Source organism: Athalia rosae, chromosome 7, assembly GCF_917208135.1.
Source record: "Athalia rosae chromosome 7, iyAthRosa1.1, whole genome shotgun sequence".
Lineage (NCBI taxonomy): Eukaryota > Metazoa > Arthropoda > Insecta > Hymenoptera > Athaliidae > Athalia > Athalia rosae.
This window is the reverse complement of record NC_064032.1, coordinates 14,659,153-14,682,956: the sequence shown is the minus strand read 5'-3', so window position 1 is coordinate 14,682,956 and position 23,804 is coordinate 14,659,153. Positions and strand designations below refer to the sequence as shown.

The window sequence follows — 23,804 nt, the reverse complement described above, 5'->3', positions numbered from 1 at the left end:
TTTCCGCGGGGTAACCCCAAGATTACAGAACTTTATGAAGTTCACAATAATACACGCCATGTTTGGCCGGGTGGGTAAAAGCTAAATATTTGAACTTCGGAAACAGGTGTCTACGATAAAGTGGAATAATCAAATTTTATCTCGTCTTTTATTATCTGTTCTACCTCGTTTTTTTTTTTTTTTATCCATTCATACGATGATTGAATAAGTTGGGAGCTTTATATCGCGTGTGAACTATCTGCTCGCGCAGCGTTTAAAGGTCGTAAAAAGTGTTTGTATCGCGAATGATGGGCATATTTTCCCCTGTCTTTTCAACGGAAAAAAGAGTGGAGAAAATGGGTTGAATCAAACAACGAAATTTGATTTGCAAATTCGCTAGCGTACGTCGATACAAGTTGAAAAATAAAATAGAAATTTCACCTCGTACAATTGACACAATCATGCGCCCTGAAAATCGAGTCAATAAAACGGAGGCACGAACATTTCTCTACGCCATTCTAGCACCGCTCTGTTTTCATGGTCCGTAGCCTTAGTCTCGCGCTGTTCGACCAGGATAGAATTTTGAAAAACTAAAGGAATAAAGTGGAATAGGAGACATTTTTACGTGAAAAACGGAAACGGGGCGGAACCAGGGATTTTCTTTTGAAAAAATCAAAAAAGTGATGACAATGGAATAGAAAGGTCAGCCAAAGGGTGAACTGTTTTTGCTAATAAACTGCAAAACTTTTCGATTAGCTTCTTCCTGCGATCGATTATCTACAAATGAAAGTGTATGGTAAAAAGTTTCACCCTCGGACGCAATATATCGTATATATCTTGGTTAAGCTTGACTTTCGTATTTCCGGGTTTTCCTTTATTCCAGTTATCCCGCATACGTGGGACGGAATCATCCTTTTTTGGGAAATGTTGGTATACAAAACTACCCTCGGGTTTGGATTTCGTATTCCGGAAGTGTAACGAAGGGAAGGATTTGAACGTGAACTAGACGGAAATTTGGAATTCGGTATTTCATTTCCTCGCGGTTTAAAGTGTGGGAAATATATTCTCCGATCTATTCTCCGAAGCGTCGATTACGCAAAGGAAATCTGAACGGAAAATCCCTAGAAAATAAAATCTCGCTTCCCTCCTTATTTCTTGCACAATGGTACATGTATATTTTATAAAAAAACGACGGCCGTTCAACCAGAAAATTTTGTTTTGTTCCCTAAAGAGCAAGTAGTCAGATTGATATAGAGAAAGGACCGTGATCCTTAAATCATGGTTTTAGGGTGATAAAAATCTCGTGTTTTTTCTCCATAACATATTTTATACCCAACCCCAGAAGCCATTCAGTGTCTGATTAACTGCGAAATCCAGGCTTCTGTCTACTATAAACGGTAAACAGCCTCAGACATCTATTTTTACGATAATAGCTGCCAGTAGCACTTGCAATTAAATCAGTTTATTTGATCTAAAAGAGCGGCTAAAAGTCATTTATCACACAACGACAACAAATATTATTCCCACGCCCGACGATTACAGACGAATCGAATCTTCTTCTCCAACTTTTTTTCTCTATTCTCCTATTCAACTTATTCCACTTTTACTTTTTTTTTTACCATATACTCGTTATGAATTTAGTCTGCGGGCAATATGCGTATCTAGACACCTACGTGAAATAAAAAGCAAAAATAAATGACCGCAAAAATTCCACGATACATAAGACGCATAAAAGACACGGTTCCATTATATGGGAAGAACTGACAAATTTAAGAAGATCGAGGGTTTCGTTTTCTTTTTACCTTCTTAAGTTAAACGAGTTGAAAAGTGTTTTATAAAAGGCGTATATATTTTGTTTCCTTTATTTTCTCCCATTCTGCCTCCTATCCTTTTTTATGTCCTTTTTGTTACACCCTCCCTGAAATTTTCTCGATTATACCTCGAAGGAACGGCGATTGGTAAACTACCTTTCCCTCTCGATATTCGCGAATAAATGTCGAGGGAACAGGCCAATTATGTTAAAATGCCTTCGACAATTTTGAAAAAATAAAAGGTAGCAGATACGTATAAAATTGTGATCACGTCGAGACATTTTATTACGCTGCCAGAAAATACATACGGCAAGTTTACTTTATATCTTTCCTTTTTCATTCTTCTTCAGGTAATAGGTATAGGCGCAATTTTATACGGGAACGTATAAAAAATTTTCCATAGTAAAACCCATGATCACGTATTTTGCGGGACGAATTTTGGTAATAAACTTGCAAATTCGAATAAGACGTTAAATATGTAGACGTGCTTGCTATATAACTATCTAGTGATTTATCCACCGCGTGTATATAGTTTTTTGAACGAGTGAAAAAAAGTTTATCAAGCCTCAAGTTACATAAATTTAAATTTTGTCCTCTCAAGGATATCATAAAATATAACACAGGTGCTTATGCAATTATATAGCACGGGTGAAAACCATATACATACATGGTTGTAACAAACGTAATTAATTTCACGAGTTTTAATGGAAATTCATAATTTGCGTCAGATTTATATATAATATACCTATGATGATATTAAATGATATTGTTACATAACGACGTAATTTTAACTCACTTCAACCAAAGTGAGAAAATTAATCTCATTCCACGCGGGAAGATAGGCGGAGCGAAAGAAAAAAAAAAAAGAAATCAAGTAAAATCATCATCGAATTTGCCGAGGTAAAAATAGCTATCGAATTTCAACGATACGAGGTAATCAGTTTATCGGTTCGATGGATATTATATTCGCCGCTTATATATCTTGATGACCAGAACCACGCGCCAAAAAAGGCAGCGTTCAGAAACTTCTCGGCCTTCGATAATCTTTCTGTGGATTCGTGAAACCAGAAGAGAAAGAAAAAAAATCAGAGACGAGATATGTATATGGAAGATCGGAAAAAAAAAAATCCTAAAACACCAGCTTGCATACTAAAATGTTGTACTAAAATCGGGAATTGATTATTGCACGAGACGAACGCAGCGGCAGCTGTAGCGATTATTCGTCGTGGAAAAGTTAAGGTCGCAAAGAAAAAGTGGAATAAATTTTTCCTCACCATTTCCCAGAGCCCGAGAGACGATCGTCGACCCTAAAGATGAATTACAGTCTTTCTGCTTGGTTGGCATTGTCCAATTTTGTCGTGGCGTCGTCGAACGGTCTTGATTGTAAAAATTTATAAACCCACTGCACGTTAAACGTTCGTACTCCGTCCGTTAATTGTTTAAACGTGATAATGATCGCGACGGTTAATTTGTGAAAGTCTAATTAGCAGTCCCAGGACAAAGAAAAGTATTTTGCGTAGCTTGAAAGTAGTTTGAATGAAACGCGGAGCAGACGTGGAGCGTGCCGAAGCCATACAAGGGAACTGAGCGTCTTGTAAACAAACCCGATGTCCTATCGCCGTGTTTACGAATTTCCTGACCCGTAATATTCAAGTATAACAACGGGAACGACGCAACTTAGGCGAATAAACGAATTTTCCGAATAGGTAGAAGTTAAAAGTCGATTTATCACGCCTCCGATCGTCGAACGGATAGTTTATTTTACTGTTTTTTGTGAGTTTTACTCCGACCATCGGGCTGATGAATATAAATTGCGTTTAAGTGATTGCCTCTATTATAAGCAGAATAAGCATGAGAAGTGGATAGCAACCATGATTTGAAAAGTTAGTTTCCCGAACCTCTTGCGGAAGTCGAGAGTTGCGCGAATTCAGCGGTAATTGACGAACTACCGTATAACAATGCCGGTGATTCGCTACACGCCTCCAAAATCGCTGGTTCTGAAATACCCGTGAATTTATTCACTCGCTGAAGTATAACGTAAGCTACTCAACATAAACTATTGATGAACTGTGGACGTATATATCGGTCGTTTTTATATCAATATCCGTGACCATAGCTTGCGGGAGATCTTGGGCAATTTCCAGAAAATTTTTCGTCCTGGAAATCCTTTCTAATCGGTTCGTAGATAGGGTCAACGGAGGTTTTTCCGTTATTTATATCTACACTGTATTCCCTGGCACTGATGCGATTTACAGCCCCTTTTTGGCCCCTTATTTCCCGGGACTCTTGACCTTACTGCTTCGACGTCTTCGCTTCCGGTTACACATCTCCATAAGAGCTATTTCTTGGGCAGCTATTTCTTCATCGGCAGCTTCCGTTTCGGTCGAAAGACTGTAGCGACCGTGTTCAAGTTTTAAAATTCCGTAATCCAAGCCGCGTTTGAGGGCGCCCTTGACCTACGCGAATATATTTATTTTTTAATCGCGAAGGCCATTGTTATTTTTGGATTCAGATTTTACAGATTGAGAAGAAAAAAGTTGAACCAATAAATGAACCGTCTGCTCGGTAACGGTATAAGTATAAATTCGACTGGATTTCAAACTTTTGATGTTCTACGAATGCAATTAGTTTTTTGGACTTTGACCGATATTCCGGGATAATGGAAATCCGATACGACCGCGATATGTTCGAAATTTTTTTGTCATTTTTCATAGTTATTTTTGTTGGCAGATTTTCATCATTTTTCTGGGAAAAAAACCGCGCCGGTTTATCGAGTAAACATTTATATATGAGCTGCTAGCTCATGTGGAACCCGCAAGGGATGCTGGTGGAGCAGCAGGTGCAGGTAAACTCGGAGGTATACGCGCAGGTTTTTTTCAACGGTCGCGAAACCAGACGAGACCAATCATCTTAAAAAACGGGTTGACGCGAGCAAAGTAATATTTACACCGTTACAGCGGTTGACATTCGTAATAGGAACTACTCGTTCACGGTTGAACGGAACCATATACGATTTATTTCATCCCCAAGAAGATGTATGGGGGAAAAAGGAGATCCCCCCAAAAAAAAAGAAATAAAAAAAGAAGAAGAAGATATCATCCCCTTCGGAAGCGGGGATAACATGTACGAATCTGCAGTTCCTTCCGCGGTATCTTCTCACTGTCCTCACCTGCTTTTTGATCTTATCCTCGTCAACGGATCTTGTAAAAGTTTCATCTTTTACGTAGCGCAAGATATCCTTGGATTTTGAACCCCGTACTTCGTTCAACCTGCGAATAGCTGACACAGCCAAAGCCAGAATCTTTGGCGTTACCTTTCCCATCGTCGTTGTAAAATTGACTCAGACCCGATTCTTTGCACCGAGTGAATTCGACACAACTGACAGATACTCGATGGATTTCTGGCCCTGCCAGTGCTATTATATTCGCCCGCCCCTTCAGACGATCTGTACACCCACGCTGACGGAGATACGTGGAATAAAATTGGAGAGAATGAATTTAGGAGAAAGAATTAATAAAGTGAAAAAAAAAAAAAAAACTTAAATAGAATTCAACTAACGGAGTATGTAAGCGAGTGTCGATTGAAATACACCTGAATCAAATGAGACATTTTATAACTTGTAATCGATTAGACTTTACTGGAATTCTATCAATCAATCGACGTTTTCGACAGGTCGTACATAAAACAGTCTGTAAGAAAATATAATTATCGTTGTGATGAATATACGTACATTCGCAGGATGAATTAATTTTCCCATCAAATTTTTGAATGACCAAATAAAATTGAGAGAGAAGAGACCGAACGAACGAAGAAGGAATTTTTTTTCCTGAACTTCATTTGAACTCTGACAAATTTATCGTTTCTAGATGGTGCGTAAAACGAAATTAAAAATGATATCAACGTTACAATATACCGACACGAAAAATTGAAAAACGCGATCACATATTATTCATGCGGTAAACTCATGACAACTTCAGATAATATTAGTACGACAGACTCGGTGGCGATGAATAGAATACATTTTCAATATCTTTGCTGTGAATTTTTCGCTCATAGGCAAACTCAATTCTTTGATCTAACGATAGATCACATCGTGCAGGAGAATTTTCCATCGCGAGTTCCTTTTAATTATTTTTATATCGTCGCAGAGAACACGCAATTATTAGATCCCTAATTATTAAATGCCTCGCCGTCGACGTCCCACGCGATCATATAGGTACTGTACATTAGGGTGGGTAAGAAAATTTTTTTTTTTTTATTCTCTTAGCATAGGGGCAGAATTTGTACCTAATGGAAAAAAAAAATTTTCTAAGTGTGGAAAAAATTTTTGACTTGATATTTTGAGGTAGCCTACTCGTTTTTTGAATGAATATTTAATCAAGTGGGGTACTTAATCAAGCGGGGTACTTCCAGCGAAAAAATTTTCGCTGTTGGGAGCAGAAAAATTAAGACATGATGGGTCAAAATATTCGAATTTCTCGGTCTGTGAGTGAGCCCGAACTTTGCTGGCATCAGGTAGCCACGGGCGCGCGGTTTGTTGTGGGGCGTCACCTCTGCTCAGCCCCCAAGGTGACGTCTCACAACAAACCGCTACGCTGCTGGCTACCTGACTCCAGCAAAGCTCGGGTTTGCTGGTAAATTGAGAAATGCGAATATTTCGACCCATCATGTCTTAATTTTTCTGCTCCCAACAGCGAATAATTGATGATTACTCGATCGATTGCATAAGTAGATGATTTTGGCTTTCAGATTTGGATTTCTGGGCTGATTATACGTGAGATTACCCTTGAAAAGCCAAAAAAAAAAATCGATTTTTGGGCCAAAAGTAAAGTAGTTTGAAAATTGATTGTATTACACTTTTCTGACGTATTTTGACCTCAGGAATCCGAATCTGAAAGAAAAATTAATCTATCTCTAAAATTGACCGAGTTATCGCTAATTTTCAGCTTTTTGGGGTCAAAAATAAAAAATTGATATTTTAGTCTATCTTAATGTAATTTGAGCTCAGGAATCTGAATCTGAAAGAAAAATTGATCTATCTGTAAAAATGACCGAGTAATCCCCATTTTTTCGCATTTTTTGGCATAAATTTGAGGATATCTCGAAGGGAAAAAATCGTAGCTCAATTTGGACAACGGATTCGTGTTCCTGAGGTCAAAATACATAAGAAAAGTGCCATACGATCAATTTTAAAAAATAAAAATTTTTGGTCAAAATTTGAAAAAATCGTAAGGGGTACCCCTTGGAAAAATCTCAAATTTTGACCAAAAATTTTTATTTTTTAAAATTGATCGTATGACACTTTTCTTACGTATTTTGACCTCAGGAACACGAATCCGTTGTCCAAATTGAGCTACGATTTTTTCCCTTTGAGATATCCTCAAATTTATGCCAAAAAATGCGAAAAAATGGGGATAACTCGGTCATTTTTCAAGATAGATCAATTTTTCTTCCAGATTCAAATTCCTGAGCTCAAATTACATCAAGATAGACTAAGTAATAAATTTTTTTTTTTTCACCCCAAAAAGCTGAAAATTAGCGATAACACGGTCAATTTTAGAGATAGATTAATTTTTCATCCAGATTCGGATTCCTGAGGTTAAAATACGTAAGAAAAGCATATTGAACCCAATTTAAACATTGATTTATTTTTCGCTCAAAAATCGATTTTTTTTTTGGTTCTTCAAGAGTAATATCACATATAATCAGCTCAGGAATCCAAATCTGAAAGCCAAAATCATCTCGTGTTGATAAATGATTTCCAGTATCGTAACACGGGCTATTATTATTAATAATAATTAATTACAATAATTATTAGGCTAATTAAAACAGATCAATTCTTTTCCACTCTCAATACCCATCCTGTTAGGCTTCGGTGTGTCAAGGGTAGCGACAAATTCGAGTGTCGATATAGAGTTCTTGAACTTTTTATCTATTCGAAGAAAAAAATTAAGAATTATCTCTCGCTGTGCAAGTCGTATTTTTTATTCGCAAATAACGAACGGCGAACGGTTTAACGACTCTTCAAACTCTAAAAACTATATGAAACTAATAAATTCATTATGCAGATCACCAAAGTTCACGGTTGCGTAGCAAGTGGAATAAAAAACCTATGAAAAATAAGCAAATGAAATGAAATGAAATGAATCGCAACTATACCTATACATGGTCTAGCGTAATTGTACACCCGAATGAATAAAACAGAGCGATTCAAGCGCGGTATTATTTTCAATGAAAATCAAACGTGTAGGGCCAAAATTCATTTGCGCGCTCCTCAGCGACACGAGAGAAATACGAATATAGGCGATATATTTTACTCACCGTCCGCCGGTGATAATTAGAATTCATGCGACAGCTAAGGGAGGGAGGATGTTGCCCTAAATTTAGCGGAATCTCGTAGTATCTTTCGGATTTTACGGGTAGAGAATTAGGGCTGTATCGCTGCATTTGCCCGAGGACGATAAACTTTGATTTTCAAGGCGCTGCATCTACGTTTGCCAACTTATGTCGTAAAAATTTTTCTAGATCTTCCGGTTGACCTTAGAAAATAAACGTCCGCCACCCTGCCGTATATCATACGTACGCGTAAAGTCAGCGATCGGTATCACGGTCGACCGGACTGCAGACACCTGCGATGCTTACCGCGGCGTATATCATTTTATATTATTACACACGTGTATCTATACTTAAAACCACGAAAGGTCAGACAGGCAGGCAGCCGGACATTCGCGGGGCGATAATATTCGCGGGCCAAAATTATTTAAGCCGTTGAATAAATTAAACGATTGTGAATCCGTACGTAACATATGTATATACATATTTACCGCATCGCGAATTCTAATTAGACCCGGTATAATATAATCAGGTTCTCCGTATAATATTCGCTAACGTTTGATTCTCATGTGTCATGTTACAGTTTAGGGACAGCCGAGAACGGAAAAATTTGACTAGAGTTCTCGTATGAGAAATAAATAAATAAAATAGGAAAAAGTATAAAATGCAAATAATTTCGGTATAAATGTCACGATGACGTTAGTTTGCATCCTTGGAGCAAGGATGAAGAATGAGGGATGTATAAGATGTCCTTTCTTGGTTGCATAAATTTTTTTTGCACGAGAGGTCTCCATTCATTATCTCAATTATGATAAAGGGAAAAAAAAAAAAATCGAGTCTTCTTTCACGACTCGTCTGTGCATCCTTGAAAAAGAAGGGGGAAAAAAGCTTTGAGAGAAGGGCTGCAGCCTGCTGCTGAAAGTATAATTCCATCTTTTCTCTATTTCTTTTTTCCTCTCCACATCCCCCAAGAAAAGGTATTGTGAAAGGAGCAGTGGGGTATATGCTTGATATTTTATCAAGTCAGAAATACAGTGAAATATCTTTCTGCACATTGCTATATATAAATAATCTTTACAAAATCAAGTCGGTTATACAAAACGATAAAAATTCATTGAAAATTGGTCAAGCATATGTAATATATTACCCATATAATCACGCATATTTTAATACATTACAATATTATAAAGAAGAATAAATCAATGCACAAAGTGGTAACTGAATCGAAAAATGTATCTCGACCAAAATCATTCATGATAGATAGTTAGACTTTGTTTTTTTTTTTTTGTTCAAAAAAATTTCAAGATGCACTGTACAGCTGCTGAATTTGAAAAATAAAAATTCTAGCTCTGGAAATATTCACCTAGGAGTACCCCATTAATTAAAAGCAACACGAATATATCATGGACATATTTTACAGTTCGCAAATCATCTAACAGATATGAAAGCAGGCGATATTGAAACCACCCATAATTTTTTTTCGTTACTTTTTTTCTCCTTTTTTTCATGCTTCGCGGATTAATAAAAGTATTCCTCAAATTCTAAATCTATCACACCGAACGGTGATACTATATAATTATAACCCGTCGTAAATTAGTGTATCAAAAAAAATTAAAGTAAAAAGCCGAGAATGTGAACTGAAGCTAACGGAATATATTACAATATATTTATCTAAGTTTTTGCGCCCGAATAACGATAATCGTAATAATGATGATGATGATGACCATAATAATAATAATAATAATAATAATAATGAGGACATTGATGAAAGGATAGGTCATAGGTTTGTTAGTATTAAATAGTATAAGTACCGAATCTTATAAACCGCCGTTGATGATTGGGTATTAGAGGTCATCGAATAAGGAATGAAAATTAAATATCTTATAATTCGGTGAGTAATGAAGTGTTAAAATACTCGAATGGTTATATAAGTATTAAGTAGAAATATGTGCGTTTTTTTTCAACTTTATTGATTGAGCAGAGAACGGGTATGACCGGCTCTGAAAAATTGATAGGTATGTAGGATCAAAACTAGAAGTAATTGTTATTATAATTTCTTCGAGCATATCGATCTAAAATTTTATTCTGATATTATAAATTGGTACATTTACTATAATAGTTCGCCTTACGATAGATAATATGCTGCAATTATATGTAAATTGGATTAAAAAAATTAGTTACGTACGATTGGGATGAGAAATTTTATAAGTTCGTTTTTATTTTTTAATGAAAAAAATTTCGACTCAAATATCGCACATTTTTTGGCTGGATACGTTTTATTGTTATTATTATCAGTATAGAATTACAACGTACATACCTCTAGCTTGTTTTTTAGTCAAGAATTTCAACACGAGCGGGTTTAAGAAAAAGATTTATGTTGTACCGTAATATTCTGTATCCGTGCAGACATTTTTTTAAGTCCAACCACAAGGATATAGAAAGAGGAATGAACAAAAAAAATTTATTAAATTCATTATTCAAATATAGCAATTCGTCATGCTTTGTATTGTCGTGGTTGCGCTATTATGTTCGTTCACCTGGTACACTAAATGAGAAATGAATCATATCGGATACGCGTAAGACGAAAACGTTGAAAAGTTGTCGTGGATCTATAGGTAAGATTTTGAAAAATCTACGAACTATCGCCAACGGAAAATGATTTCGCCACTCTTCTAAATCCTTCTATTATTTTTCCGCGCAGTCCGATTTCTGTATAAAAAAATAGAGAAAAAAAAAAAACCATTTCCCAAAAAATATCGAGGCGTCTGGCTATCCAACCGAAAAACTCTTCTTAAACCTAGCTGCGGGCACAGGGTGCGCGGATATAATAATATCGTATACCTGTGATGCGATGGTTTTCTTCTCCAGCTGCGGGGTTTAGGATCGCAGCGTTATTATACTACCGTGTAATATATTGTGAACGAAGAATTTTCCCCCGTTAGTGCATATCGTTCGTTATTTTTACAGCTTTATCACGACTTCCAAGTCGACCATTAGCCACGCGGCTCGATCGGCTAGATAACTTTTGGAATAACACCAAATAAGAAAAAGCAAACTTCTTAACGGGTAATAATTAAGCTCGGTATAACGATGCCTCACGATTATCTATACGTAATACAAGATTCCAAGTTATGTATTATTATGTGCGTATAGGCTTTCATTAATAACAAGCAACTAATTGCTCGTTTTTAACTGAAACATAACATTGAGGATATTGTATCGAGGGAATATCAACGGACAGAATATGTGACGCTCTATAATTAAATCGTTACGTTGAAATTTTTACGATCAATTTTTTATTTTTTTTTTCTTAGACAAATTCGGATTTTTTCCAAGTGATTTTCACACCGGAACTTATCGAATATTTGTGGCAAAAAAAAAGTTATTTCATTTTACGCCAACGCGCCACGGCGTAACATTTCTCATCCGATATTATCCTCGCATAATGGAGCGAACGCTTGTTAAATCTTGGCGATATAGGGTAGACTGACAAAGGCAAAGAGATTCGTACACCGCTTGTCAAGCATCGCATATAAGCCCCTCCTCAGGTTCGATAAGATTTTAAGGATTTACTCAGCCCTCGAGGAAATCCGTTCCCAGTTAATTAGCGAGATGCACGAATGAATCAGGATTGAGAATGACTCTCTGATTATCAAACCGAATACCATAAGTATCAGCAGCTGCCGGGAGATAATCAGATTGAAAGAAAATTTCGTTAACCGGAACACCGGAGATTTAATCAAGCTTTTGAAATATGTTTCAGGTGGTGATATTCCACGTTGCCAGTGGACCCTTCGTTGAAGAATTTTGGCAATGCGTTACTCATGGATTTTATACGGAACCGTGGCAGGAACAACTTTACACTACCCTCAGTCTGATATTCATGTTTTTACTTCCGCTTCTGATATTGATTGCAACATACGTATCGACCGTCGTGACTATTGCTCGTAAGTACACGAGATTTTCGTCTCATTTCGCGTAAAAGCCCTCCAGTTATCTCCGCGGCTCTTATACAGTTAATTCATACCCCCGCGCGTACCGAGGGTTGATTTTCCACCAACAATAAGAAGATACCCTATTTATCCTCACGGCTATACGCATACAGCAACCCTTCCCTATTGTTGGAGTTTAGATTCATCGGGAGTAATATATTGTACGAAGTTCCGTGCTTCTACCGTAACATTGTTCGGCAAATTTCCTTGAAAATAATTTAAAATAGAAGTTTTTAGAGTGGATGGAAAATCGTGGCAAAGAGCAACGCGCCACCTGCGGTGATTCAATTGACACTGAAAAGTTTTCAAAACTATTTCGTCGACCGTAGTTGCGGTTCATTTCTCTCTTGTAATATTAAAAAATCTTTCAAAATAGTCGGTCGTCATTTCACATCATATCATGTTTCTTCAAAAGTTATATTAACTTTCAATTTCTTCGCAATTTTTTATGAAACGATTCTACGAGGACAGACGCGATACTGGCCAGCTTAATTGGGAGTTTAGCGGAATTCCGTTAATATACAGAAATTTTTATCTCTTCGCCGTCACGTGAGGATAAATAAAATATGATCATAAGGCGCCTGTGAACGTTCACTGAGATGGTGTATGGAAAAGAAAAAAAATACCAGATCATAAATAATATTGAAGCGCTAAATTTATGCACATTTTTTACTTTTAATGTACCGCAAAGTAAAAAAATTTCAAGCGCCGTTCTTTGCTCTGTTAATGATTATTATTTACAGGAAGTGAGCGGGTATTCAAAACTGAACTTGCCAACAGTAACACAAACCACATTTCCGGGGACGTAAATCGACGTCGTTTGATGCATCGTGCAAAAACAAAATCTCTACGCATCAGCGTTGTCATCGTAGCGGCTTTCGTGATATGGTGGACACCCTACTACACCATGATGATAATTTTCATGTTCCTAAATCCCGACAAACACGTGAGCGAAAATATTTTTTCATTATTCGTAAAAAACACGCGAGACGAACGAGAATTTAACGTACCGTGTTATTGACTTTGCCTGATGAACGTTTCCCCCTATTTGTCTCTATTTCTCTCTCTCTCTCTCCCTATTTCTCTTCATGCACTTACAAAATGAAAGCCTGGAATCTGGGGGAGAGTTGATTGTTCGAACGCATGAGTTTACAGAACAATATACCGCGACTGAATCACTCATGTAACGCGTAACCCTTTTTTTGAATAGCTCACGGTGTGGATTCTGCGACTATACGTCGTCTAGGAGAGTAAACGAAACCGTAACCACCACCGCACCCTGATGTAAAAGAAACTTAACGAAGTCATAACTCAGAAAAGTTAATACAAGTCGACTATTCACGCCCCGTCGCTCTCTGTACCAATTTGGTTTTCCTATACGCGCGGTATAAGCGACTCGCTATTTTCCTATTTCTCTAAAAACTTTAACCCCATCCGCGCGCGCTTTACCCGCACGAAGTGAATTCGCCGCACCCTACTTCGTAATTAATCCAGCTCCAATTCTCGACTTAAAGACACCATGGACCGTTAATGAGACAGGAAATGACTGACGAAACTTTTTGAATAAACTCGAAACAGTGACATCAGAAACAGCGAAATTTACCTAATATCTCACCGGTGTATCGGAATACATCCCCCTAGTTTTAACTTCGTAAAACAGACTTCAACCTTTGCGAATATTTTTTGCCATTATTAGCGACGTGCTATTTTACGTTAAATCGATGGGTCGTAAACGGGCGAGCTTTTACCTTGAGGAAGTTAGCTAGTTTTAGTATGAGAACGTTTTCTACTTTTTTTCTACTATTTTCCGCGATTGCTCGACACCCGATGTATGCTTAAAGAATGAATGGATATTGATGGGGCTTTTCCCTGCAACTGGTTTTATGGGCCACTGTGCTTCTAACCGTCCCAGCAGATGGATTACCAGGTGCAAGGAATTGCTAGCTTTTCAGTTCAATTTTCTAGTTTTCATTCCGCTATACATTTCCTTTTACGTTTTTCCTCATTTTTTTTTTTGTTTTTCTCAATGCAGATGAGCGCGGACCTTCAAAGCGGGATATTCTTCTTCGGAATGAGCAACAGTCTGGTCAATCCACTGATTTACGGTGCGTTCCACCTTTGGCCCCAGAGAAGACGGAGGCAGGGAAGCCATTGCAGGTCAGAGATAATTAGCATGACTGCTAATAAACGCTATACCTGACAATTACTGTTCTTTCTTTTTTATCACACCCGTCTGAATTTAAAACAAAGTTATGCGAATAATCCATCGATTTTCCTGCGATAAAATCGCGCTCGATTTTTTTCTATAATTTGGATTTTCGGTGATTTCGGTGATTTTCGAAATCTAGATTCAGATTTCGTTGGTTTTCTGCCATTTGAAATACTTTATTTTTCTTCGTTATTACTATTATTTTTTCTTTGGTTCTGTTTTTCCAAATTTTAGGGATGGTTCAACGATGCAGCATCGAAGTACGACCACGAATGCGAGCTTTATGCTCGTCCCAAGGGGGGGTAGCGCACGTCTGGTACGGCAGCCAACCAGAACTTCAAATTTAGCATTAAATCTTAACCGGGCCTCCCAACCCCAAGAGGATACCCTACTGGTTCACCTCATCCAAGACGAATCGAAGAACAATAATGAAAAATCAAACAATGATCGACAATCGGCTCGAGTTATTCTCCGTTACAACGGACACGGCAACGGTACCGGAAATGGAAATATATTAAACGAAGGAAAGCTCGGTAACAATAACGTCTGAAATCACTGACTAGTCTCAACGGTAAAAAATTAATGAATAAACAAAATTAAAGAAAAATTCTATTCGTAACTTCGCTATGGAGATTGCGGTTTTTAGAATAATTCCACCGATACGGAGGTTCGATATTGAATGTACGAAGAACACAGATATTTCTCCATAAATAATCCTATACGTACATATTTACGCATATAAGTAAAATATTTAATAATTATTGCTCCGTTGATTAATACTGCCTGAATAAAAAAAAAAAAAAAATAAATAAATAAAAAACTATGCATAAATATACCGATTAAATTAGGAAGATATTAATTTTTTTTTCAGCAACCCATCATATTTGCCTTATCGTTATTTATATTATCTGCTATATGATATTCCATACGCACCGAAAAAAAATTTATCAATGTATAATAATAATCAACTATATACGTTGTAAATAATAATGCATGCTGTGTAGCGTAATTATCTATATACGCTTATATACGTGTAGCATATACGTTGTTTTCGATATAACTACCTCATCTGTCAGCCTATATCACGTAATAATAATATTAATAACGATAGTGATATTAATATCAATAATTCTGATATGTGTGTGTCTATTTTTGAAGTATGTATAGATAACAATAAAAAAATATTTGTGTAAATGGAACCACGAACACGAATGAGAATGGAAAAAAATTGGAGTGAAAAAAAAAAAAAAAAACACAGAAGAACCCCATGGATATACAAAGGCAATTGATGTAAATTTCACCCCGTTCCTTTCTTACCTGATAAAAATAAAGAAGAAAAGAGAAATAATTACATCCGAGTGGTGTTTATGGGAGGATTTATATTGCCCGGTGTCTGCAGGGGGTGATAACCACGGAGGCTCATTCTAACGCGATTCGAACTTTGTGAATTCCTCCATGAATCTGATCTCGAGCCTCGTTTATTCCCAACTGTATTCGACTGACCGAGTAAAAGGGTTATCAATTTATCTAACGCGGCTAAATCCTCTGTCATACTACCACTGTTATTCGGAAGACCTGATCCAGAACTTTGAGGAACACCGGAAACTCCGGCTCCGTTGTATCCTCCGAGTCTTTGAGATACCTTTGAAAAGGAAAAGTGTAGAATGACGAATCTCATTACGTTCATCGTTGATAACGTCCCTAATTTAAACTCACTTCTTCCGGTGCAAATTGACCGTAACTGATACGCTGGACTTTTCGAAATGTTTTATCATCCATCGCCTCTTGAACTGCCTCGTTAAGAGCGTGTTCTAAGGATCGTTGTTTACTGGGACTGTAACCATCGTAGTAACTGGAAAGTAGTAACCTACAATTTAGCACGGACAGGAGAAGAGAATAATTGCTTGATGAGCACGTTACGACAAATTGTTCCTCATAAATCACCTTGAGTTTAGAGAAGAATAATTATTCGTATCACGAGAATTATTTTCGCCCCTAACGCGACGGATATCGTGTTCCCAAAAGCGTCGTAATTCCGGTGTCGAAGTATACGGAGCAGCGACTTCCTTTATCTAGAGTATTTGCGGATAACAGAAGTACCTATTAGCATTGATTCGATTCGACGAGCATACAATTATCGTCGTTGACATAATTAAATTCACCTTCAATACTATTATTGCGGTGATGAAGATGCATATTACATTGACGAAAGTTAAACAGGCGCTTATTATACCGTTGCAAAAAAATTCTAGGGGTAGATATTCCGTGTAAACGTACGAATACGACGAATTCAAATCTGTGTAAGACTCGCCCTTTATGTGAGGAATTTTTACCGGCTTGTATATCAGCCATATGCAACCCAAGGCCCAAAAAAGTCCCTGAAATAATATGCGCTCAGTTATGTTTTTAGTTTTTGATAACATCGTCGAAGAAACAATGATCGTTGAAAGAAAAAGCCAAAATTAATAAAATAAACTCACGCAATTCACGACCGGTGGTAATAATGACGCCGAAATCGCAACACCGATCAAAGGGCCATTACTACCCTGTAAAAGAGCTACAGCGACTCCTGTACCAGAAGGTAACGCCCATAGGACTCCCATCCATAAGGATCTGTAGTTACCTCTGGGCGAATGAAAAGAATTCTTGTTTTTGTAAGCAAATACGACATCGTTGGCATCGTGTATTCATTTTACGATCGCTATTTATTATTTCGAGTAAAAAGCGTAGGAAATGTTTGAGCAAGTTTCGCGGAGTATGTCATGTATGATCCCTGTTAAAAATGTTTATCGGAAAAGGTAAAGGTCACGGAGTTTTGGCAGGAGCGAAACTCGTACCAGGCTGAATAATTATAAGATATACGTATGTGCGTATGCGTGTGTGTAATTCACCTGCTCTTCATTTCGTCCGTTGGCCAATCCCCGTAGCCCCAGGGCATTTCGGTTGTTCCTAATAGAAGACCGAATACGAATCCATATGCAATAGACATGAATATTCCGAGAAGTAAGCTCTTAAAACCGATACTCTGCAGATTTCTGTCGGCTATTATTGTCCCGAACGTCAAGGACATTACCGGACCCTGTAGGAAAAAGGGTCAAATGGTATTGTAAATACCTCGATTTTCAGCAATTCAATTAGGGTAATTTATATACTCGTCTAAAATTACAGACCATTAGCGGTGACACCAACATTGCCGCGACAACATTAGTCGCGCTGTTTTCAACCAGTCCAAGACCGGCCAGGCAGCTGCGAAATCGAAATTTTTTTATTTCATTTATTCTAGAAACGGCTGGAGAGTTTTTATTTTACATACTCAGCAGTCAATACGAGAAGGATATAATCGAACGTCAGGTCTCCGCCACTTTGGACCCCGTCAACAACTTGTTGTACAGTTAGTTTGGAACGAATCGAGTCTACGAATGCTTCCCAAGCATTTTTATCGTCGAAATATTTTCTAAAACATTTAATTTCGCTTTTAATTATCAAAAAATCCGACTATTTCGCTTCACGTATAACGTCAAAAATTGAAAATCTACTTGCTTGGTAGCTTCTTTTGTGGTCAGTATATTTCCCATACCGTTATAAGTGCACTGGGTCGGAATGACACTGTAAGAAAAATTTTTCAGGGTGGAAAATGTCGAGCCACTTTACCCTCTTGAATATTCAATCGAATTCGTTAAAAAGTCATAGCTTCTCACGAAATTCTCATACTGCCACTTCCGATAAACAATTTCAAGACTATCCCCCCCCTTGCAATTGAGTCGGAATAATAACTATGGGGATCATTTACCTAACGATAGAATTCATTTTTACACCAATTCCGAGCTCGGTCAACGAGTGCAGACAATTTTCACAAGGATCACCGGAGGGAATGGGAAAAATGACCTGTGAGACGATAAAAATATATTACGCATAGAAAATATCGGTATTATTTCTGCTCGATTTGATAAGTCGGAAATTGTCTACCTCGTAATACAAGTTCGCTTTGTCCTTGCACCAAACGACATGCTCGACCTTCAGCCGTTTCAATAGTTCGTCCAATACCTGAGAACGCATCCGGTTGATTGAAATTGTTATTTATTCGACAATTATCGAATTTAATATTGAAGTATTACCGTCTCCATTGAGACAAAATCTGGCGATATCCTATCCGCGTCGTTAATCCCATCGACCCTTGATTTATCGATCCCCAAGGGATCCCTTGCACTTTTTTTAGGACGTAAATCCAGATCAAGTTTTTGATGCGATACGCTGTTGCACGTCTGATGTTTGGGTCGATGAATTGCCGCCGATTTTCCACGGTTTGGAGATTGCACGCCGAAAATTAATTCATGCTCGTGATTAGAGGTAGGAATACAAACGAGAAAAACTACACCCCTCGCCATGATTGTTGCAAAATTTTATATATTTTACTGCGTCAAAGCAGCGCTACGAAAACTCGGAGCTTTTATACTCTGGCTAATTGCATTAGCACGTAGCTTAGCAGTATTTCTTAACGGCTAAATACATTAGAATCAATCACCGGTGTAAATTGATCGCCATTCGCTTCTTCATTTTTTGTACGTGTACTACGGTGATTCATTTCATAATTTTCGTATGATATTGATCCAAGATAATAACCGGAATGTGCTCTAGTATGGCTGATTTTGGTAGTTTCGAGTACTTAATAAATTCCTCCAGGAAGCACAAGCCCGCGATTTCTTCCTCCTCTAAAACTTGAGCGTTTTTTGATCTGTAGGAAAAGAATTTAGAGAAATATCTGTCAGAAAATAATAAGCAGGCCTGATAGACGACGTGAAATATTTTCCATGGATTCTCTCCGCTCGTTAAGAACATGAGATTTTTTTAAATTGGTACTTGCCCATCGCTGATATCCAAGGATATGATATAACGGCAAAGATGTGATATAAAATCATCCCGCGCTACAGGATTACATTGATTCAATATGGTTTGAATACCTATTACGAGAACAACAGCGTCGACAGGATCTTGAATTTTTTTACTGAGAAGACCAGCTGTTGAAAATTAGTCGATTGATAAAAATGAGAAACTAGTTTGTGAATATTTTTTGTTCCATATACTCGCCTAGTTTTTTCGAATAGGAAATTTTTTGCAGTTGCGCTATGGTGAATAAAAATATAATGATATCGATATTCTTCAGATTGGCGGCATTAATGTATCGTTTTTCGTACGGATCGTTCAGCCCCGCCCAGTTCAATCTCGTACTTAAATTTCTCAATAATTCTTTTCGGGTCGGATCCAGCTGCTCGTTCGAATTATACGTTCTACGTATTTCCGAAAGAACCGCCCTGCGATAAGAAATGTGCCGGGTGATTGATTGTGAGCAGAATTATTGGAAAAATACGTCAAATTGAATAAAACGTATACTTATTGAACGTATCCAGGGCAGTCTCTACTTGTTTCGCACTAAATTTGCAAGCGATATTTAATTCATAAGTTATTTTTTTACGCAACATCTGCAAATGCCCTATTTTCAAAACCCAATCGACCATCGGCGGCCAAGTCTTTGAGCAACGCGAAGAAATGCTGAGATATTGCTTCGCTGGAAAATTAATAATACGCTCGTTAATCGAAGTCTTGATGAAAAATGCGACCTCTCACCTTTCGATGAATCTCTGTTTGCCGTGACTAAGTTAAATTCGTTGAATACATCCGTCCAAATTTTATCTTGGAATCTTTTTTCTAGCCAGTTCATAAATTTCTCGATTTCGGTCTGTATCAAAAATGATAAAAGCTTATCCAGTCCCGTTAAACCCGCCGTTCCCATGGCTTTCAATATCGCCGAAAATACTTTATGATTCAATACTTCGGTCTGAGTTTTTAAATCGTACCACGCGATTACGTGCTCGATGTATACGGTGGTCCTAAAAGAAAAATGCGGATGATATGGTGACTTTTTTTTAACGGCGCAATTTTTTCGAATATTATTCGAGTTACAGATTCAACGTACTTGGGGTCAGTAACGCGTAACAATTCTCTGACGATTCGACCCATGAAATTTATTGACCCGGAATCACTGGACGGCAGCTGGCTATTAAATTTATTTTTCTGCAAGTTTCTTCGACCAGGTACCCAGATTAACCCTTTACATTCTTGTTCTACAGCGTCATTTATGATAAAAGTAATCTAGAAAAGTAATGCGTGTATTGAACACTGGCGATTCGCATGTACGCGTGTTTAAGTGGAAATTTTTATTTATCGACTCACTTCTTCCTGCCATATCTTGAGACTGTTAATGTTAATGTAATCTTGAATGTATTGGAAGGATCTCCGATATCCGTCCAAGACGACCGCGAGACTATCCAATTTTTTCAATAATTCACCGGTCTGTTAGAAGAACAAGATGTGAAAAGATCGTTTTTCAGAATCGGCGATAATCGGGCATTTCGTAATCGACTCACCTTCGCTTTAGGGTCAAATATTAGACCACTGTGCAACGCAAGAGTTACTTTTTCAACGAGTTCCTGTCTTATACCATCTTCGAGAAGCTGGTGGGAATCGACCCTTAAAATTCCAAGAGAAACGCTTTTCAAAGCTAACACACCTTCTGTGAAAACTGAAACGGTATACGTCAACTTGGCGACCTAAAAAAAAATTTCAAGTATTTTCAAAAGCTCAGAGAACTCGTGTTAGTGAATTCTTATACCTTCAACCTGTCGTCAAGTTGTGCGTATTCTCTGAGCTTATCCTTGCTCAACCGCAAGGGTATCTCTTTAAGGGTATTTGTCTCGAGGAAAACTATTTGGGCAAGTAGCCCAAATACTGTCTCGGGAATAACTTGAAGCACCCGCCTAGCAAACCCTTCCAATTCTCTGCTATAGTATTGAGATACAGAGGATAAATCGGAACTGTGAGCTTGATTTATTCGAAGTAATGGAGTTTCTAAGGCCGATGCCATCTGGAATTGAGTTACAATCGTAAGAATATGATGTTCAAAATGGTTTCGTACCATTCTTAATACCTTCGAGAAAAGTGGCTTCAACTTTATGACCATCGGAGGATCCTGCTTGATGCAGTCTTGCATGATCGTTATAAAAGATTCAATAATATTCCAGGCATAACTGCAGTCCGTGACGATATTCAATGCAATCATCACGTCCTCTGTTATGCTACTCGTACGTAGCATACTCTGTAATATTTCGCGAGTATCTGCGAGATACTGAGATATGTGTAGATTTAGTTCCAATTGATGGAATTCTGTAAGTGCAATTTCGAATTATTTTTCAAGCAAAAAAATCGCGGCTCTTGATCAAAATTTTTCTAACGATTTGCCCCACCTTGAACCTCCTCTAACGCCTGAAAAAGTTGCACGACTTTTCTCCCATCATCTTGTTGTAAGGAATCTACATGTTTACCGATCTCTTTGAACCAGACTTGCAAGCATTCGTTCTTTTCAACCCCATCTAAAGGCCTGTTTCCGCTAAATACTTCCGCTAAATCAGCGATTCGTTCAACGCATATTTCTTTATACCTCTTCCACTTGGACTCTTTGTCGGTCAGAAGCTATGAGTATTTACAGAGATAATAATAACGGAGCAGAAATTTGGGACGAAACATTTTTTAGTGCGAATAAATTTATTGCTATCACCTGCTTGTACATATGTTTAACGTCTTGCTCTAATTGCGCGGTGCTGAGAAGCAGCCAGAGGCAATCGATAGCAGCGTATTTTGCCTCCTGTATAACGAGTTGGCGAATACTTCGCGAACGTTTAGTTCCTTCAACCATTATACTGGATGTTGAAGTATGGAGAAGAATCCAGTGGAGAGTAACGTTACAGTCGCGAACAAGTTTTACGGTATTACCAATCGCATTTTCTTCTATTCTTTTAGATAATAATAACTCTTTAGTGTCAACGATCTGTTTCTGAAAGATTAAAATCGATGTACTTTCAATTTCTGAATTTTTACTGCAACAAGAATGAAAAATCCTTACTTTCAACTTTTGCCCATACTTTTGAGCAGTTAGCTTGACGTTAGTTCCTTCAAACGTATTATTCAAGGCATTTTTAGCAGATTTATACGGTTCCCACCAGTCCCATAAATTCAGTACAAGCCCCATGTATATACTGATTACCCAATTATCTGGGAAAAATCTATCCACTATCTCTCTCATAATCGAAGATCGAGAGTGAAGAGTAGACGGGCTAAAAGCTAACGCTACGACAAGCATTGCAGCTTGATTAGCTAGTGCCACACTCCGATGTTCAGGGTAAGGGAAAGCGAGACTTTGATTGTATATTTCATCTGCGCGTAATCGACTGATTACAAGATCAACCATAAGGGTGTTGAGTGGAATGCGGCTGAAGTATTAAAAGACAAAACATCAGTGCTATTTTGAAACAGTCAAGTCTAGTGATCTGCTATGGTCATTTACTTGAAATATCCTTCAGGATAGTTTGCAGGGCGTTTAAAAGGTGAACTGCTAAACCCTGTGGACCTAAGTAGGACGCAAACATCGTCTACTCTAGTGGTGGATAAATGCTGGACATTGTATCTATAATAAGATACAAGGAGTCTCTCCCGAACTGGTCCTTCAAAGTGCAGATCTATGAGGAGTAGCATCACTCCATACAAATAAACAGCCTCGCACTGTAGGAGTTATTATAGCATAGCTAATATTTTTTCAGTTATTGAACACTGCAGATGAATAAAATTCAAATGAAAAATCAGAATAAATACCATCAGCTGCTTTCCTTCCCCACTGAGCATTATTGTCTCTATAGATTGCTGTATATAAATTCCATCTTCTAGTTCTTCAGTGAAAGCATTTAAATCTGTGACATACTTATGGATGCTTTCAAAAGCTAGGTAAAATCTGGTAAGTATATCGGAGAATGTGTCTCGCATTTCTTCATCTAGTTCTTGCAGTACCTAGATTACATTTTACAGCATAAGCTCCACTTATAAACAACTAAGAACTTACATAACTGATCTTAAGACTCACCGGATCATTTTCAATTTTATGCTCATAAGCATCGGCTGCTTTGAAATAAGAGAAATCTAGAATAATTTGTCCATAACGCTGCTCTGTCTGCCTACAGATAAGAAATCGCTTTTAGTATTGGCTACATCGCTGCTTTGTTACTTTATTCTGTTTTCAGAATAGGGATAAAATTATGCTGAGTATATGAATGTAAGAATAATTACCTGAAAATTGGTGGTACGTAATCTTTGAGTCGCATTAATTCTGCAATGATTGCATTACCACGAGATACAATTTGCAATATATTCTGACCACATCCATTATTTAACGTGAGGAAATCAGCCATTTCAATAATAGTACAGCCACTAAAGGCAACGCAAATAAGTTAATAACTTTTGCAAAACGCCTGCTCGTCTGCTGCGTTTACTGTCTGCTATTAAACGTCAAACGAAATGTCAAACTTGGTTATGCCAGAAGTTGGCAGTTGCGACCCCTATCTCAGATCCCCCAACTAATTTCAAACTAGAGATTTTAAT

At 37.6% G+C, this 23,804-nt stretch overlaps 5 protein-coding genes across 5 annotated transcripts in view; 1 reads left to right on the top strand and 4 right to left on the bottom strand.

Annotated features, from left to right (window-relative positions):
• Positions 1-15,677, top strand: part of LOC105689748 (gonadotropin-releasing hormone receptor) — a 23,863-nt gene extending 8,186 nt beyond the window's left edge. The window contains exons 2-5 of the mRNA XM_012407009.3: positions 11,887-12,070; positions 12,859-13,061; positions 14,148-14,272; positions 14,559-15,677. Coding sequence (XP_012262432.2) covers positions 11,887-12,070; positions 12,859-13,061; positions 14,148-14,272; positions 14,559-14,874 — 828 coding nt within the window. The 3' untranslated portion in view covers positions 14,875-15,677. The remainder of the gene's footprint in view (positions 1-11,886; positions 12,071-12,858; positions 13,062-14,147; positions 14,273-14,558) is intronic.
• LOC105689632 (obscurin) overlaps positions 1-23,804 on the bottom strand; it is a 187,147-nt gene that overhangs the window by 153,615 nt on the left and 9,728 nt on the right. The window lies entirely within an intron of this gene.
• LOC105689750 lies at positions 157-5,724 on the bottom strand. The gene is made up of 2 exons (XM_048658585.1): positions 4,960-5,724; positions 157-4,246 (listed from the first exon to the last, which is right to left on the bottom strand). The coding sequence occupies exons 1-2, from the start codon at positions 5,110-5,112 to the stop codon at positions 4,061-4,063; spliced, it is 339 nt and encodes a 112-aa protein (XP_048514542.1). The 5' UTR covers positions 5,113-5,724; the 3' UTR covers positions 157-4,060.
• On the bottom strand, positions 15,470-18,710 carry LOC105692775. Its single transcript, XM_012412214.3, has 12 exons — positions 18,440-18,710; positions 18,291-18,368; positions 18,115-18,209; positions 17,865-17,930; positions 17,638-17,778; positions 17,495-17,570; positions 17,216-17,403; positions 16,805-16,949; positions 16,487-16,702; positions 16,269-16,396; positions 16,041-16,176; positions 15,470-15,966 (listed from the first exon to the last, which is right to left on the bottom strand). Exons 1-12 carry the CDS (start codon positions 18,707-18,709, stop codon positions 15,673-15,675), a joined length of 1,833 nt encoding a protein of 610 aa, XP_012267637.2. The 5' UTR covers position 18,710; the 3' UTR covers positions 15,470-15,672.
• LOC105692774 (WASH complex subunit 5) lies at positions 18,711-23,804 on the bottom strand. The gene is made up of 17 exons (XM_012412213.3): positions 23,493-23,804; positions 23,290-23,380; positions 23,025-23,216; positions 22,720-22,934; positions 22,279-22,645; positions 21,934-22,209; positions 21,623-21,848; positions 21,307-21,542; positions 20,992-21,243; positions 20,747-20,929; positions 20,553-20,672; positions 20,296-20,471; positions 19,947-20,209; positions 19,713-19,887; positions 19,410-19,633; positions 19,186-19,339; positions 18,711-19,056 (listed from the first exon to the last, which is right to left on the bottom strand). Exons 1-17 carry the CDS (start codon positions 23,612-23,614, stop codon positions 18,903-18,905), a joined length of 3,426 nt encoding a protein of 1,141 aa, XP_012267636.2. The 5' UTR covers positions 23,615-23,804; the 3' UTR covers positions 18,711-18,902.

Bases quoted from the DNA above. Each gene is read 5' to 3' on its own strand.
- LOC105692774 (XM_012412213.3), bottom strand. From the start codon at position 23,614: ATGGCTGATTTCCTCACGTTAAATAATGGATGTGGTCAGAATATATTG. The intron at 23,381-23,492 runs GTAATTATTCTT...TCTTATCTGTAG, and splicing joins TACGTACCACCAATTTTCAG to GCAGACAGAGCAGCGTTATG. The intron at 22,935-23,024 runs GTATTTATTCTG...TAACTCCTACAG, and splicing joins GGGAAGGAAAGCAGCTGATG to TGCGAGGCTGTTTATTTGTA.
- LOC105692775 (XM_012412214.3), bottom strand. From the start codon at position 18,709: ATGGCGAGGGGTGTAGTTTTTCTCGTTTGTATTCCTACCTCTAATCAC. The intron at 17,404-17,494 runs GTCTGTAATTTT...TTTTTCCTACAG, and splicing joins TGTTGGTGTCACCGCTAATG to GGTCCGGTAATGTCCTTGAC. The intron at 15,967-16,040 runs GTGAGTTTAAAT...TCCTTTTCAAAG, and splicing joins GTCAATTTGCACCGGAAGAA to GTATCTCAAAGACTCGGAGG.
- LOC105689750 (XM_048658585.1), bottom strand. From the start codon at position 5,112: ATGGGAAAGGTAACGCCAAAGATTCTGGCTTTGGCTGTGTCAGCTATT. The intron at 4,247-4,959 runs GTGAGGACAGTG...ATATTCGCGTAG, and splicing joins AGGATAAGATCAAAAAGCAG to GTCAAGGGCGCCCTCAAACG.